General features: G+C 40.0%; 1 protein-coding gene across 2 annotated transcripts in view; it reads right to left on the reverse strand.

Moving 5' to 3' along the window:
• Positions 1-19,074, reverse strand: part of Cdc42 (cell division cycle 42) — a 38,033-nt gene that overhangs the window by 16,664 nt on the left and 2,295 nt on the right. For both annotated transcript variants that reach the window (XM_055610937.1, XM_055610938.1), the window contains exon 2: positions 1,200-1,354. In XM_055610937.1, the coding sequence (XP_055466912.1) occupies positions 1,200-1,304 (105 nt within the window). In that variant the 5' untranslated portion in view covers positions 1,305-1,354. The remainder of the gene's footprint in view (positions 1-1,199; positions 1,355-19,074) is intronic.

The raw sequence follows: 19,074 nt of genomic DNA on the forward strand, positions 1-19,074 counted from the left end.
TTACTCCAAACAAGTCTCTCCCCTAATTATCATTTAATTATAATTTAATTATCTCTCTTCTTCCCTTCCAAGGAGTTAATAAAACAATTATAGCAAGACTCCCAAGACTTCAGTCACATCTCAAATGCTCTTAGAAAAAAAGGTGTGCCCTCTACCCCTAGGAATCTGTGTGAAATGAAGCCTCATCACTGTTAAGAGAACAACTCTATACGGTAAGTGGAAACATTATTGCTTTCTCTCATATTTGTACTCCAGGAGACCTCTAAGCTCTATTAATCAATGGAACACACACACACAGTCACTTCATCCCAAATATAGGGTGTGCTTCTGCAAACTGACAGCACCATGCTTCAGAACCTTCAGTACTTCTTACAGATCCTGTGTTGCCCTTTCTGACTCGAGACTCATTTTTCAGCTTTTATTTCACTTAGTTAAATTTTTTACCATTGTTTTATTTTTTAATAATTTATTTAATTTTATTTTATGTGCATTGGTGTGAGGGTGTCAGGAAACTTGGAATTGGAGTTACAGGCAGTTGGGAGCTGCCATGTGGGTGCTGCAAATTGAACCCCGGTCCTCTGTTAAGAGCAGGCAGTGCTCTTAACCATTGAGCCTTTTCTCCAGCCCTATTTTATTTTATGTGTATGGGGGTTTTGCCTGCATGTATGTCTGTGCACCACACACATGCCTGGTGCCATCAGAGGTCAGAAGAGGACACTGGATTACTGGTGGCTATAAACCGCCATGTGGGCGCTGGGAATTGAATCTGAGTCCCCTGAAGAGCAGCCAGTGCTTTTAATTGTGGGGCCATCGCTCCACCCTCTGCTGTTTTACTTTAAAGTGTAGGTAAATTACGCATGAAAAGTCATAAACCTTTAAAAATACCAGACAATGGGCTGGTGCGATAACTGACATGGTGAAGGCATTTGTTTGCTGCCAAACATGACGCCCTAAGTTTAATCAGAGCCCACAGGATGGAAAGAGACTCCACAGATGGAAAGTTGTCCTCTGCCCTCCAAACATGCACCAAGGCAGGTAAACACATGTAACACGTACCCCACAAAGTAATAAAGGCAAGGAAATTTAGTTTTATAAAGGGGAAAAGACAGACAAAAATATTTTGGTGCACACAGGAAAAGTTCTTTTCAATGGACAACACATTACAATCTCTTTTACTATCAAAAAGGCTTTATACTTACAGTTGGTACATATTCCGATGGAAATTTGTTTGTTGTGTAGGATATCAGGAGACATGTTTTACCAACAGCACCATCACCAACAACAACACACTTAATTGTCTGCATTGCGGAAATAGTTTTGTATCCACTTTTAATATTTCAAATTATACGTTGACCTACAAAGAAATTAAAGAATTATTTTTATTGTTATAAGCTGACCTACAAAGAAATTAAAGACAATTCTTTTTAATGATTTCTGTTTATATACATACTTTCTTCCTCTCAAGTAGCAACAAGTTCAGCCATTCAAAGAAAAGCACTAGTATTAGTGCTATGGCTGAAAACCTCTAAAAAGAAAAATGGCACCTTGCTCAGAGCATTAATTACAAGGGTCCATTTGCTAAGTGTCTGGACCTGGTTGTTTGTCTTAAGTACCATTTTTTTCAGAGTCCAAAATAGAACAGTGACCAGTATATTTTTCTCCCTTCACCCTGCCTTTTTTTTTTTTTTTTTTTTTTCTTTTTAGAGACAGGGTTTCTCAAGTGTAGCCCTGGCTGTCCTGGAACTTAACTCTACAGACCAGGCTCACCTCAACCTCAGAGATTCCCCTGCCTCTAGCAAGAAGGGGTGCTATACGAAATAGTCCCATGTGGTACATTAAGTATAGTTTGTAAAAGCTTGCTTTGGTATGTTCATACCACTTTTGGTATGTTCAAACATACTTTTGGTATGTTACATACACGCACTATATGTAAGAACAATTCCAATACAAAGAACACTATTCTAAATCATTCTCAAGAATGGTTTGTTACCTAAACTTAGAACTGCAGTAACTCGAGACATAAGTACCAAGCAGCACAGCTCTCGTCCACTCAGAATATGTGAGCATAAGAAGCTGGACAATGATCACAGTGATCTGTTTTCAGCAGCCATGGCAGCACAGTTAGCCTACTTACTACTCAAGAGTTTCAACTTATACTTTTACAATGAAAATATCAGCTCTTACAACCACGGCAATTTGTTTAAAAATATAATTACACTTGCTAGGAACATGGCTCAGAGGGTACTTTCAATACAAGCCTGATGACCTGAGCTCAGATCCCCAGAACCACATAAAAGTCAGGTGCCAGTGATAATGCCAGTAATCCCAGAGTGCCCCAGCAGGAGGTGGGAGAAATGTGCAGCCTACATGATACACTAAGCCGTAAACAAGAGAAACCATGTCTCACAAAACAAGTTAGAAAGCAAGGACTTATACTGAAGGTTGATCTCTGATTTCCACAAGTGCTCGAGCTCATTACTTTAGCTTCTCTTACTCTTCTTACAAACTATCAATTACAAATGCACCAAGAATTTACTGTACTCCATCAACTTTCCCTTTAAGTGTTTTGCTCATGGGTATGCCCTTGCACCATGTATGTGCCTGGTGCCCATGGATGGCAGAAGAGACAGTTGTGAGTCACAATGTGGGTGACAGAATGGAATCCAGATCCTTTGCAAGAACAAGTGTTCTTAACTACTGAGCCATCTCTTCAGCAACCCCTCCCCATAATTGTTTGTGAAATTAAGATATGGAATCTGTGAGGGTCTGTAAATGTGTCTAAGTACGCATGCACTGTGTATAAACGTGTGGGACAGTCTCGGGTGTCTCTGCAGCTGCCATCAGCTTTTTTTTTTTTTTTTTTTTTTTTTTTTTTTTTTTTTTTTTTTTTTTTGGCTATTGTTTTTAGAGACAGGGTTTCTCTGTGTAACCTTGACTGTCTTGGACAGGCTTTGTAGACCAGGCTGGCCTCAAACTCAGAGATCCACCTGCAGAGTGCTGGGATTACAAGTGTGCTCCACCACACCCAGATGATCAGCCATTTTGGTTTTGGGTTTTTTTTGTTTGTTTAACGGGGTTTCTCCTTGGGCTGGTGTTCACCAAGTAGCATAGACAAACTGAGCAACAAGTACCAGCATTTTTATGTGGGTTCTAGTGATTGAACTCAGGTCCTCATGTTTGTATTTTACCAACTGAATGATTTCCCCTAGCACCAAAGGAAAGACAGACTTAACAAATACTCCCAACAGTGAGAGAGAGAGAAAAAAAATCATTCAAGTAATCTCGGGGGTGGGGGGGTTACAATTTCTTGCTGGTTAGAGATGCCCACCTATTTTCTTTTTCTTCTTCTTCCTGCTGCCATCTTATTAAACATGAAAATATAGTCCTTTGGGCCAGCAAAATGGCTCAACCAATGAAGGCACTTGGCGCCAAGCCTGATGACCTGAGGTCAATCCATGAGACCCACATGTTAGGAAAAATTGACTTCCACAAGTTATCCTCTGACCTCCACATACATACTACGCACAACACATGCAGGCCTACCCCCTTAAACAATCAATCAATGTTGTGTGTATGCACACACATACATGCATATAAATATACATTTATTTATATATATCCTATCTCCACCACTGATTCAAATATAAACCCAAGGGTTGGACGTCATACCTATGTATTTCTAAAACTAGTTTCCTTCACAACATTTAATCACAATTTATAAATGCTCATTAACACCTCTGTATAGGTGCCAAGAGCAATTCACATGCCACTGTACTTTAAACACAACAGACTAACACATTAGAAGCTGATGAATGGGGTGAAAAGCTCATATAAAATATAAAAGTACATCAATCACAGGAGATATAAACCACCCCATTACTCACAGAAACTATGAGCTGGATATGGTGGCAACAACTATAATCTCAGCACTTGGGAAGCAGAAGTTTGAAGTCAACCTGGGCTGCATACTAAATTAAATTCCAGACCAGTCAGGACTACACAGGTGAGACTGTCTCAAAAGATTAGAGGTTCCATCAATAAAGCACTTGCTTTACAAGCACAAGGACCTGAGCTTGTTTCCCAGAGCACACCTAATACAAACAAAGGCTGGGAAGCAAGATGGCTCAATAGGTCAATACATTTGTCACCAATTCTGATGAACTGAATTCAATACTGAGGATCCACATAGTAGAAAAGGACTAACTCCTAAGTTGTCCTCTGACCACCACACATGTGACATGACACTCTAGGAAATCCTAACACTCAAATAAACACACATACATACAATAAGGGGGAAAGTTTTTTTAAGCTGGGCATGCTTGTGCATGGTGGTAGGCACCTGCAATTCCAGAACTCGGCAAGTAGAGAAGGGCTGGTCCCTGAGGGCTTAACTAGCTAGCCATAAGAGCTATTTGATGAGTTTCAGACAAGTGAAACATACTACCTCCAAAAAATAAAAGGCCAAAAAGAAGAGGTGGATACCACCTGAAAACCTAACCAAAACCAAGGCTGTCCTCTGGCAACCACACATATACACATGCACACATGTACATGAATACCTGTCCACACTTTTTTAAATGAAAAATATGCCTAATACTTCAATTTCAATATAGCCACATATGGTAGCACATGCTTTTAATCCCAACACTAAAATTAAAGAGACATTGGCAATCAGATCTCTGTAAGTTCAGGACCAGGCAGAATTGTACTGTAAGACTCTTGACAATCGATAGACAGATAGATAGGGCTGGGAACTAGAGAGACAGTTCAGTTGTCAGCACTCATGTAAGGCTGTTCACATCCACCTGTAAGCTCTTAACTCCAGATCCGTATGCCCTACTGTCCTCCTTGGACACCTGTATTCACATGCACACACCCACATATATATATATATATATATATATTTAAAGTGAAATAAATTTTTTAAAAATAAAGAGGCTGGGGGTGTAGCTCTACTGGTGGTGCCCTTGTGTGGCATAAATATAGTCCCAGATCAATGGCAAGCACTACTACATAAATGAGGTGTTGTAGTATACACCTTTAACTTAAAAATAAACAGCCAGGCGTGGTGACACACACCTTTAATGCAAGCACTCAGAGAGGCATAGGCAGCCTGTGAGTTCACATCCAACTTGGTTTATAAAGTTAAGTCCAAGACAGCCAAGGCTACACAGACAGATTAAAAAAAAAAAAAAAAAAATCTGCACCAGGGGTAGAAATACAGCTCAGTGGCAGATTGCTTGCCTAGCACGAACATACCAAGATTCAGTCCTCAGCACCACAAAAATTTTTATTTTCAACTATCATGACTGTATTTCTTTCCTTATTGAACTTTCATCTCTTTTCCTTTACATGCATAAAGGAAACATATCATGTTAGGGACACAGCTCAGTTGGTATCACACTGACAAGCATGCATATGTCCCTGGGTTAGAGCCAGGTATGCTGGTAGCACGTGCCTGAGAAGATGGAGGCAGAAAGATCAGAAGTTCAAGACCTACTTCAGCTATACAGCAGCTCAAGGCCCACCTAAGTACAAAAGACTAGTCACACATACACACACATACACACACACACACACACACACACACACACACACACAAAACAAAAACAGGAAAGTAGCATTCGTGCTAGCACAGAATTAAATAAGTAGAAAGTCCAATCACCAAATCACTTACTGGTTCAACCTAGTCCTGATCTCAGACTGTAACCGGGACAGGAGCGCCTGGTGCTTCTAGGTGTCAAGACTGTTCCTCACACGTTACATTCACTCTGCACCCTCCTAGCCACTCCCCAAGGCAGAGGTTTTCAACCTGTGGGTTATGAGCCCCTTGGCAAATATCTCCACAAATTATGATTCATAACAGCAGCAAAACTAGTTATAAAGTAGCAATGAAAACAATTTTATGTTTGGGGTTATCACAACATAAGAGCTGTCCTAAAGAGCCAGAGCATTAGGAAGGCTGAGAAGCACTGCTTTAAGGTATGCAATGTCTTCTACATATTTCACAGGTAAGATTAGTCTCAGTGAAGCCAAATAACTAGATCAAGGTTACTCAGCAGTAAGTGGTTTCAATTTAAACACCAGCACCCTAAATCCCAAATCTCTGCTCTTTAACATTTTGGCATTCCAAAATACCCTTTGAGAATCTAGGAGTTAAAACCCACAAAAGCGATAGATGGTTCAGTTGGTAGATGCAGCCCTGAATTCCATCCTCAGCACCAAAAGCTAGGTGCATGTACACACACTAGCCCTGGCACAAGACAGGAGAAAGAATTACCCCCAGAACTTGCTGGATAGGTAGTCTAGATGTCTGTTTCAAAAAAAAAAAAAACCATGGAAAGTAAGGAAGACACATGACATCCTCCTCTAGCCTTATAACAATGTGCTCATAGTACAAAAGCAACCCACATTTATATGAATGCAGGTGCTCCAGCACATTGTTTTATTTGGTTCTATGTCACACAACACATGAGCTGATGCAAATATTCTAAGGACACAACACTGCGTAGGAATTCTACAAAAAAAAAAAAAAAAAAGTTTGACAGGAGTCTCATGTATCCAGGCTAGTCTCAGAGCTAGGGACAGAAGCCTGAGCTTTATACATGCTAGGCAACTGAACTACATACTCAGTTCACAAAAAATTCTTCTAAGCCTCCACATAGCTATCTTTTCCCCAAATAGGCAATAAATATAAATGTTTCTGAACCCTGGAAAAAAACAGAACTTACTGTATTAATTTTCCCACTATTACTCAAAAGAACCAAGACAAAGTATGAAAAAGGTTGATATGGAAGGTCTTTTAATGAACTCAGTTCAGCCCACCATTTTATAGGTACGAAAACTCTGGATTGGGTGTGGTAATTCACACCTACAATCCCAACACCTGGGAGGCAAAGGCAGGACCATTACAGCAAACTCCAGGAGAGTCTGTTCTATATAGCCCTAAGGCTACATGGAGAGAAAGAGGAAAGGAGGAAATTCTGACATGAATACAAAGACTTGCCTCAAAGCCAGAAAGCTGGTATATATGTATCCTGACATTTTTTCCCAACTCTAAACTCTAAACAACTGGTGGACATGCCTGTCATCTCAGAAGGAATCATGAATTCCAAATCACCCTGGGTTATAGAGTGAGAGCCTTCATGCATACGCACATATGTGCACATACATGCCACCTATAAAAAACTTCTAAACTGGTTTGCAGAACCATCAGGAAACAGGATTAACTTACTTATTCTAGATTTCAAATACTGCCAACTGTCTGTTCAAAATCCTCCTACTATGTTTACAAACAGAAAGCCCAAGAATCCAGTAACTGTTCAGTTCACAAAGCTGGATGCCTCAGCTGGTCTTTAGTATACACCAGAACCCAGAAGTAGGGTCTAATGCCAGTGAAAGAATGGACTTGCCAGTAAGAACAAGTAGACAAAGAGCAAAGGCTCCTTCCATGTCCTTTATACAAACTGCACCTAGAAGATACAGCCCATATCAAAGGTGGATCTTCCCACCTCAAAAAAAAAAAAAAAAAAAAAAAATGGATTAGGGCTTGAGAGATGGCTCAACAGTTAGGAGCACTGACTGACCACTGGGTCCAGAGGACCCATGTTCAATTCCTAGCACCCACATGGCAGCTCAACAACTGTCTGTAACTCTAGTTCCAAGAGATCCAACACCTTCACATAGACATACATGCAGGCAAAATACCAATGTACACTGGATGGATGGATGGATGGATGGATGGATGGATGGATGAATTAATTAATTAATTAATCTGGATTAAAGGTGCATCTTCACAGACTCCATCTAAAAAACCAGTTAATACAAGGTAAGAGAAACCAGGTAACACCTGCATTTACCTCAGCTGAGGTTGACAGAGCAGTAGGGCTACAATCTTTCACTTTGCTTCTAAGAATTTTACACTGCCAAAGTAATCTGCTACTCAATGAAAGTAAACTTCAATTGTCCAATATGATCTGTCCTTACTCAAAGTCTACCTTTATTTACACCATCACCCAACCCTTCACCCAAAACCTCACCTCTGCAAAATCTACTTATTCTAGATTTCAAACACTGCCAACTGTCTGTTCAAAATCCTCCTACTATGTTTTGAAGGTTTGAATCCCTCCAAATCTCATAACAAAACCCTAAATCCTGTGGTAATGGCATCAGGAGGGGACCTTTGGAAAGACGATTAAGTATTAGCTGGTGGATAAGATCTACTAGAGAGCACCTGTTTACTCGAAAGCCAGCCCCATAAGAACCTGAATCTGCCAGCACTTGATCTTGAACAACCCACCTTCCAGACTATGAGAAAATAGCTTATTAACTCGTCCTAAACTATTTTCCCAAACAATGACAGCTTCCACAGGAAAGCCCTTCTTCGCTCTAAATATTTTATCATTTTTCTCCTGACCCTTTGGTCTCCACACTTTAGGCCTCATGTGTCTTCAAGCATGCCAAGCTGCCTGCCTTTGTGTCTTTAACAATACTCCTTTTCCCACTGTTCTTTCAAAAATAAATTTTCTTGAATTATTTTATATGTGTATGTGTTTTTCCTGCATATATGTGTGTGTGCCACGTGTGCAAGCGGGCATGGATACTAGAAAAGAACACTGGATTCCCTGAGACTAGAATTACAGGTGGTTGCGAGTCACCACATGGGTACTGGGAATTGAGCCCATGTTCTTCTAGGGCAACAAGTACTCTTCACCTGAGTCAACTCTCAGCCCTACTTCCCACTGTTCTTATAGCTAATTCTCATCCCTCAGTCCAAACCAATCATCAGGAAATTTACCTCTCACCATCTAATCCAAAATCAGTTTCCTCCAGTGGTGGTTTGAACGGTCTTTCATAGGCTCAGAAGCTTGAAGACTTGGTTCCCGGTTGGTGGCACTGTTTGGGTATATTTAGGAGGTATAGCCTTGCTAGAGGGAGCATGGGAGGCTTTCAGATTTCCTAGCTTCCTCTTTCTCTGCTTCCTGCTTATAGTTTAAGATGTGAGCTCTGAATCCAGACATGGGTGGCACAAGCTATAATCCCAGCTGGCAGGGAGGCAGAGGCAGGCAGATCGCTGTGAGTTCGAGGCCAGCCTGCTCTACAAGTCCAGGACAGCCAAGGCAAAACAGAAAAACCCTGTCTCAAAAAAAAAAAAAAAAAAAAAATTCCCAGTAGACTTAAACCTTCTGGAACCAGAAACCCAAATAATCCCTTTCTCCTGTAAGCAGTCTTGGTCTTAATATTTTATCAAAGCAATAGAAAAGTAATTAATATACCTCTTCCTTACACTCTCTAGCACCCAGTTTATTTTCCCTATAATATGGTTGTAATTTTTAGATATCTCATTTATTTGTATTGTTGCAGTAAACGAGACATCTAGGAAGATGATTCAGTAAATGTGCTTGCTACCAAGCCTGACAACTTGAGTTCCATCCCCCAGGATGGAAGAAGCAAACTGACTCCTGGTGCTACAGTGTATGCATATTCACGAAAAAACTGAAAATAAGGTACTAAAGGGCAAGGACTCTATTCTTTATTCATAATACCACACAGTAGGTATTCACCCACTAAATAAATCACATAATCAAGTTACCTTACCCCCAGACACCTTCATTCATTCTAACAAAAGCTATGTTCTCTGAAAAGAACTAGGCTCCTCTTTATCTCTAACAGCATCTAATGTAATCTGGAACAAGAAAAAAAATGTTCAATACCTTTAAAATGTTTGTTGTCTAAAGTAATAGTATTGGGGAAGCACGAGATTTTTTAAAAACAAATAACATTAACTTTTTCAATTTTTTATTTATTAAATTGCACATGTGTGTACAAGATGTCTATGTGCCATGGTGCACACAGGGAGGTTAGAGGACAGCTTTTACCGGTCAGTTCTCTCCTTCCACAGGAGGATATGAACCCAGGTGTCAGATGTCCTGGGTCTGATAATAACTTAGGTAAAGCAGCCATGGTGGTGTTCACGTATAGTCCACCAGCACTGAGGCTGAGACAGGAGGGCTGCTGTTGGCTCAAGACAACTATGAGCAACACAATGAATTCCAGGACAACCTGGATGACAGAGTAAAATCCTGTCTCAAAAAAGCAAAACAGAGGCCTCGTTAAGAGCACTGACTACTCTTACAAAGGACCCAGGTTTGATTCCCTACACATCCATGTAGTGAAATCACCTATAACTACAACTATAAAAATCACCTATAACTACAACTCCAGGAGCCTCTGTGGGCAATGCACACAAGGTACACAGACATACATGCAAGGAAAACAGCCATACATATAAAATAAAAGTTCTTTAATTTAAAAAAAATACTAATCCCAATTTAAAGACTCATAACTAAACAAACTGTCATACCAAGATGTATTTTATACCATGAAGTAAAAATCAAATATATACTCCTAAAAATGAAATACACATTTACAAACTATTTGGTAAGAAAAAAGATGATTACAGTGAGATTTTACCTCAAACTATTAGGACCTACTACACAAACGTTTGCTTAAAAAAAATAAAAAAATACCAGGACCACCAGTAGTGGTTCATGCCTTTAATCCTAGCAGAGGCAGAGACAGCAAGAGCTCTGGGAGTTCGAGGCCAGCCTGGTCTACAGACTGAGTTCCATGACAACCGGGGCACACAGACAAACCCTGTCTGGGGGGGGGGGGGGGGGGGGGACCAGACTTTAGTTTCTCAACCATCTCGGCAGGTGCTCTTGATTGAAGGCAATCCACACCTTAAAAAAAAAAAAAAAAAAAATGGTGGCCACAAAAACAAAAACAAAAAAGTCTCTAGAGTAGGTCAACTCTAGGTTCCAACTTGCTATGCAAAGTGCAAAGTGTGTGCTGGGTACAGGCAGACTCTTAAGACAACCAGAAAGGGCAGAGCAAAATTAGCCATTTTTGACAACTGCCCAACAATGAGTAAGTTTGAAACAGAATACTATGCTATGTCAACCAAAACTGGTGTCCATCACTCTAACAACGATAATACCAGTTGGGCACAGTATGTGGAAAATACTAGAGTAAGCATACTGGCTACCAATGGTCCAATCTGATAGGAGAAGCATGCCAAAACAGAAGAGAAAAATAAATCCAGAAATCTTTTAAAATGATAACTGCCAGCTGGGTGTACCTTTAATCCCAGCACTGAGGCAGAGCCAATAGGATCTGAGTTTGAGGCCAGCCTGGTCTGCAGCATACGTTCCAGGACAGCCAGGCCTACATAGAGAAAAACCAAAAAGTAAACAAAAACTGTGAGAGCTTGTTTGTTACTGCTGTTGGCAGTGGTGGTGTTGGGTGTTTTTGTTTTGAGACAGGCTCTCACTGCAAAACCCTTGCCAGCCTAGAACTCAAGAGATCTGCTTGCTTCTGCCTTTAAGTGCTGAGATTAAATGGGTATGCACCTGGCCAAAGTTTATTTGGAGAGACTATTCAGGAGTTAAGAGCACAAGCTGCTCTTCCAAGGACCCAGGTTCAATTACCAACACCATCTGTTGGGCTAACAACCATCTGTAACTCCAATCCCAGAAGAGTCAATGCCTTCAGGCCTCTGTGGAGCTCTAGGCACATGTGTGATACACAGACATGTGCGCAAAAAGGAAAGAAAGAGAAGACAACTACGTGTTAAGACTCACAGTTGGCCATTTATAAAAGAAAAGCAACCCTCAAAAGAGAACCATAGCAACACAATCTCAGACCACTAGCCTCCAGTGATTTAATGATGTTTGTGGTATTTTTATGGCAGTCTGGAAAAACCTCTACCATGCCAGCACAGCTTTCTAATACATAAAAATTTAAAAAACAAGTGCCAAGGCTAGCCACTGCAGACATATAAAGGCCATAAAAAATATTCATATCACTTTATTAGTAACTCTATTTCAGACTTCTCAAAAAAAAAGAATAGTTTATCAAGAAACAATGGAGTGGGGCAGTTGTGGCGCTCATCTTTAATACCAGTATTTGAGAGGCATAGGCAGGTAGATATTTGTGAATTCAAGGTCTACATAGTAAGTTCCAGAAAAGCAAGGACTACATAGAGAAGCCCTGTCTCAAACAACAACAAATTAATGATGATAGTAATAGTAATAATAATGTCTCAAAAGTAAGTAAATAAATAAATAGACTAAGCACTAAGAGATTCTGACCTACCAAGACATGTCAGGAACTAAACCTCTAACAAGCTTGTTATATTAACTACACAAGTCAGCAAGGTATTTATTACATGCCTATTACAGTAGTACACTGAGTAAGAAAGGCTTTCAGTAACTTACTGAATACATACACTGCACTATATATACTATATACAATGCTAGAATGCTCAACATATATCACCTTTACTGGCTTTAAACAAAACTGTTAAATTGCTATGTTCTCAGACTGCTAAAAATTTACATTATAAACGAATGCCAATGGTGTTCAAAACAGTAGCAAATACAGAAGTCAGTATAAATGGTCTAGAAAAAATAAATCTCTAGTTAAATGAAATACCAGGTAAAGACTGCAGATTCAAAGAAAACTAAGGGTTGAAGCATGACTCAGGTGGTATGCTTGCGTATACACAAAACTGAAGGTCAATCTCCAGCACCACAGAAATCCAGAATGGTTGAGAAATATGAAATCCTGTGCTCAGGAGGTGGAGGAGGTAGTCAGAAAGTTTAAATTCATCCTTGGCTACACAGTGAACTTGAGGTCAACCTGGGCTACATGAGACCCTGTGTCTCACTTTAAAAAGTAGGGAGTGGGAGGGAGGGACGGAAGGAGGTAGAAAAAGAGGGCAGACATACTGGAGCCTAGGAGATGGCTCAGTGGGTAAAGGCACATGCTAACAAGCCTTACCCACCTCTTGATTTTCTCAAACTCCTATCTACAACTCACACACTTCCATGTAAATTTTATGGCAGACTTGTCTTGGTCTTTTATGTGGTCACTGCTCTGCCACTAGCTGTGACCATCACTAAGCTGAAACTCCTAAATTAGTAAGACAGTGAGTATGGTTTAGGTATATGCATTAAGACAAAACTTGTTCTCTGGACTTAAAATAAACTCTTTATAATATATATATTCCTCTAGCTTCCTGATCTATTACTATCTGCATAAAGTATCAAAAAGAAATTGAATACAGCAGCAAAAACCACCCTGGAATAAAATCATACCATGCATTGCAGCCTGTGCTCATCACCTACATCATGGTGTTGCCCAAACGAAGGCTGGTGGGAACGTTGAAGGCATAAAGCCAAGGTATAAAAACAGATGAAGAACAAAAGCTAGAAGATACATGGGACTGCCTACAAGGTCTCTACGAAAAGGGGAGACGCCATCTCTTTGGGTAGAACAGGAAAAACCACAAAAGAAGACAAACTGTCGAAGCTTGGAAAGCTGAAGGCACTGATGTGTGTTTGTTTGGTTACTGTGTGCTCCTAATGACTTGTAATGCCTTTTCAAATTGTATAAAAATGCAGATTTTTCTTGTACACTTTTGTTAAGGTACGCTGACAGTATACAGAACACCTCATTGTTTTGGATGGACAGAGCATGCATCACTAACAGAATGTTTCCCAAACTTTACTGATATGGGGGAGGAAAGCACTGTCCCAGCTGGTTCTCAGGAGAAATTCCCTGATGTTGGCACAATACCAACCTCAACACAAACGCCTTAATGTGAGAAAACCCACATTTATTTCTATCTTCCTCCCTTTCCACCATCAAGACATACTTAACGCCCTTTTCTTTTCTTTTCTTTTCTTTTCTCCGTCTCCTGTGTGTGGCGGTAAATACGTGCATGTACATGATGAGGCTGATATCTGGAAATCATCCTTTTATATACACTTTTATACACGAAGGCAGGGTCTCTCTCGGTCAAACAGAGCTCACTGATACGCTAGTCGTGCTAACCAGCTTGCTGGGGGATCACATCTCTGACTTCTCAAGCTGGTATTACAGGTGGGATACCATGACCACTGACATTCCTCACCTGACTGACCCACTGAGCTCTCTCTCTTCCCAGTCTCTAAATCCCTTTTAAACCGGACACATATTGGAACCTGACACCCCTCAAATTGTGTTTACATTTATTTTTGCTTTGTGTGTATGTCACTGTTTTGCCTACACCATGTGTGTGCAGCACTCACAGAAGCCAGAGGCCATTGGATTCCCCTGGAACTAGAGTTACAGGTGTTTGTGAGCTGCCATGTCAGGGCGAGGAATCCAACCTGGGCCCTCTAGAAGAGCAGCCAGTGCGCTTAACCACGGAGCCATCTCTCCAACCTCCTAAAATTTATTTGTTTTGATTGTATGTTAGACAATCTGGGCTTTTCAGTGACAATGAAATGATTATCTTGAAAAGAAATTTTTTGTGTGTGTTTGTGATGTCTGCACACATATGTGTAGGTGCCCTAGGAGCTGGTGTGTGTGGCGTGTGGGTGATTTACGCACACATGTGTAGATGCCCTAGACGCTGGAACTAAAGGTAGTTTTGAGCCACTCAAGTGTTGGAAACCAAATTCTGATACCATGAAAAAAAATAAAAAGCCAATGCTTAAACCATTAAACGCCACAGTAGTTCCATTTGTGGATCTTTAAACTGATAATTCTGCCATTTTCCTTTCATTTCCTCAAGTCAGAGTCAAACTGTGAAAAGTTAATAAGCATGCTAATATGAAATGTTAACCTTCACTGTACACAGGCCTGTTCAGTGTATAAAGTGATAACTTTATATTTTATATTGTCTTTGACTGTGATAGTCCGTAAGAGAATTTCAAAGTTCTTGTACACTGTTAAAAGATTATCTGCCCAAGTCCTGATTAAAAGATCATTATTTCTAGAAGACTTGCCTTAAACAAGCAGTTTTATTGAAAAAACATGAACTGATAATTGTTCTAAACGAGAAAAACTCTATTCCTAACCCTACTCTACAGCTTTAAAGTTAAGCATCTATTATCATTCTCGGAGGATAACTAGAGTCGTCCTTGCTATCTATTTAGGAAGACTAGTTCAAAGATCCTTACAAACCTCAGGACACTCAGGTGCTTTCTAAAAATGGCAGCATAGGCCAGAGAAATGGCTCAGAAGGCAAAGGTACTTGCCTCAAAAGCTGGCCAGTCTAGTTCAATACTCAGACTCATACAGGCAAGAACAGAGCCAATTCCCTATTCCCTTAGTTTCTGACCACCACGTATGCACATGTGCACAGACAGTAAATAAATAGGTTGTTGTTGTTATTTTTGGTTTTTTTGGGGTTTTGTGTGTGTGCGTGTGTGTGTGTGTGTGTGTGTGTGTTTTGGAGAGAAATAAATGTGGGTTTTTGTTTTTTGTTTTGTTTTTGTTTTTTTCTTTGGAGACCAAGTCTCACTATGTAGCTCTGGGTGTCCTATAACCTCTGGCCTCTAATTCCGAGATTTGCCTGCCTTCAATTCTCAAATGTTGGCATCGAGGCTTGCACCACCATGACCAGCAGATTTTTTTTTTCAATGGGCTACATGCTAGGCATGTAGCTTATTGACAATGTTTGCCCAACATGCATTCTGATCTCTAACACCCACAATAAATCTAGCATAGTAGTAGTTCATGCCTCTAATCCTAGTACTTGGGAGGTAGGAGGAAAACCAGAAATTCTAAGTCATCTGTAACTACAATATGAATTCAAGGCCTGCTTGGGATTCAGGAGACCCTGTCTCAAAAAAAATAATACAGGACTAGATGGATGGCTTAAAGGATAATAGTTTCTACTATGCAAACCTAATGATCTGAATTCAATTGCCAGAACCTATATTGATGGCATAAGAATAGACTCAACAAAGTTGTCCTCTAAACTCCACACAAGCTGTGGCAGAAATGCACCCACAAACACACACACAATGTAAATCTTTCTCTCCCCCTTCTTTCTCTCTCTCTTCTCCCTCTCTCTCTCTCTCTCTCTCACACACACACACACACACACTTGGATTTTAAGCTATGTTTATAATTTTGTGTTGGGCCACATTAATAACTAATTGTTCTGAGCCACACCTGCAGCCCCTGTATTTGGTTTTGTGACAGTGGGAAAGATAACAATCTCCACTTGGAATTTTTTAGGATTCATGAGATTAGTCTGTGGGAGGGATAGTTATAACACAATTATGTGTGAAATAAACACAGCTTCTAAAGGTCAAGGGGTAGGGCCTAAGAGATAGTAACAGTGAGAGCAAACAGCTACACAGCGCTGCCTGCAGGTGACTAGTCTTTTTTTTTTTTTTTTTTTTTTTTTTTTAGGTGACTAGTCTTAAAACATGTCATATACATTAACTGATATAATCTTTCACACTGTGAGGCAGGTGCTGTTACTAACCTTATTTTTTGTTTTGATTTTTATTTGAGACAGGCCTCACGTAGCTCACTCAAACTGGCATCTAACTCCTATAGCCAAGACTTATGACCTTAAACTCTTGATTTCCCTGCCTGCTCCTAAGTGCTGGGATCACAGGCCTGAGTTACCTGCCAGGCTTGCTAGCCTCATTTTTCAAAAGATAAAGTGAAGTCGCAAAGCATAACGTGAGACCGCACATGGCTAATAAATGACAGATCAAGGATTTCAACTCATGCAGTATGGCTTCAGAGTCTATGCTTCTAACAGCTCTAAGCAGCAGTGGCAGCTCAAGAACACACAGGAGCAAATGGAAATAACAAGCCTCGAGAAAATGATGTGTTAAAGCAGAAAGTGCTAAAGAAAAATGACACAGCCAAGTCAGAGGTTCTCTTCCTGTGACAGTGTACCAAACATTGCAGCTCAACAACTAATGCTAGGTACTAAATTAAAAAAGAAAATTATCAGGCTGGAGAGATGGTCCAGCTGTCTTGTTACTCTTGCAGAAGATCCAGGTTGGTTCCCAGGACCCACACCAACCGTTAACTCCAGTTTCAGGGGATCCAACCACCTCTTCTGACCTTTGTGGGCACCAGGCACCAGGCACAGGCACGGTGCACATACATACACACAAGAAGACAAACCACTCATTCACACAAAATAAATCTAAGTGTGCGTACACACACACACACACAAATTCTAAATGGTCCTGGTAGCACAGGTCTATAATCCTAGCTACTAAGAAACTGAGATAAAAGGCAAGTTCAAGGTCAACCTTGGTAACTTAAGGAAACTCTAAATTTGTCGTCGTTGTTTGTTTTTCGTTTTTCAAGGCAGGGTTTCTCTGTGTAGTCCTGGCTGTCTTGAACTCAGTTTGGCCAAACCAGGCTGGCCCCAAACTCACAGCGATCTGCCTGCCTCTGCCTCCCAAGTGCTGTGATTAAAGGCATGTACCACCATGCCCAACAGGAAACTCTAATTTTAAAATTTTAAATTTTAAAATTAAAAACTATTTTTTTTTTTGAAATATGGTGTCATATAATTCAGACTGGCCTTAAAACTCTATGTCACCAAGGCTTCCATGTGACCAATTTCTTCCAGATCTCCCTGCACTTCCCAAGTGTTAAGATTATTGTGATGTGTTACCCTGACTAGCTTAATTTTTAACTTCAAGGAAGAACACCATTTAGGTGACAAAACAGTTGAGTCTCCTCATAGAATAAATAAAGTCTTTGAGACCAATGTCCCGGGATAACTAATAAAGAGGACTTCTGACACTAGTGAAGAGGAATTCTGACAACCTGAACTTAAAACACCAGCAGTGGCAGACAAAGCTGAACGGCACTCACAAAAAATGCGTCAGTGAAAATACTTTGGACAGAAGAGATGAGCAACTAAAAGTAGAAACTCAGAAGGGGCAAAACATCACATGACCAGGAAACTTGACACTGGGGGGGAAGGGTGGAAAAATAAGCTACTATTTGCAAACACAGAAATACAGGAAGATGAGGAAGCAGACGATAAGTTTGGGTACGTTTTAGGAAAATAAGAATGACCAGATGATTTTCTAATTGATGGCAATTTTTCCAAAGAGTGCAGCTTCAAAAGACACTATACTAAAAAGATGGATAAGCTAGGAACTAAGCAAGTTCAGTGATTCCAGATTTGGATATGGTTGACCAGGCATATAAGCAATCTCAGGAAACAAACGAAGGCCTACAGGATGTACTGTGAAAGAGAATAGTAAACCTTAGACATTACCAAATTCATTCATTCAACAAATATTTACTAAAGCCAACAATATGTATGGCAGTATCCAGCTGCCAGGGATACAGGATGACCATACCATGTCAAAGCCCTTGGCTTCACAGGACTTATTTATGTTCTATCTGGGGAAACTGGCAGCAAACATTTTGTAAAGACTGAAAAGGCACTATCATAGAAATAAAGAAAAGCCCTTTTACACTGAGGAATATAGAGAGCTGTTTATGGGAGAAAAATGCACCCAATATGAATTGTTCCCCCTCAAAAGAGATCTTGTAGCCTAAAGTGATTAAATGTTCCTTATCCTCTTAAAAAACATGAGAATGCCATTTAAATTGTAGCCTATAAATCAAAGTAGTCTGACCTGTGCTTCTATGCCCTATCTGTGCTCCTTCCCCAGAAAGACAAAGCAAATAAGCTTTACAAATTTAACAACTTTTAGACCAAGAAAAAAAAATGTTTAACAGTGTACACATCATAAAAACAACTAGAAATGTTTTATAGATCAGAGGAGACAAGTGGGGCAGCATTAACTAGACTCTGGGTCACAAAGAGGAGGACATGCTGAGGAGAGGGTTGAGGGGCAGAGGAGGAAAATAGGAGTATAATAAAAAAAATTCTTTGTATACATGTATGAAAATCTGAAATTAAAAAAAAACATTTTTTAAAAATACTTTAAGTACAAAAAGAATACTCCTCAGAAAACAACTCTTGAAGTTTTGTAAACTCTGTAAACCTCAGGATTTAATCTTGATGGGCTTGTCTGCTTAGATTACTGGGGGGGGGGGGTTCTAAGCACAGATGTTGTTACAGGATGAAAATATCTTGAGAGTTTAAGAGAAGATAAGGCACCTTTAGCTCTTGAACAAATTACTGTTTAAAAAAAAAAAAACTCCTTTTAAATATTCAGTTACCAATCTCTTATGTCCTTGCCTCAGTCTAAAAGTTACAAAGTCAAACTAATT

This window comes from Psammomys obesus, unplaced genomic scaffold (assembly GCF_907164565.1).
Source record: "Psammomys obesus unplaced genomic scaffold, mPsaObe1.curated_primary_1811, whole genome shotgun sequence".
Taxonomy (NCBI): domain Eukaryota; kingdom Metazoa; phylum Chordata; class Mammalia; order Rodentia; family Muridae; genus Psammomys; species Psammomys obesus.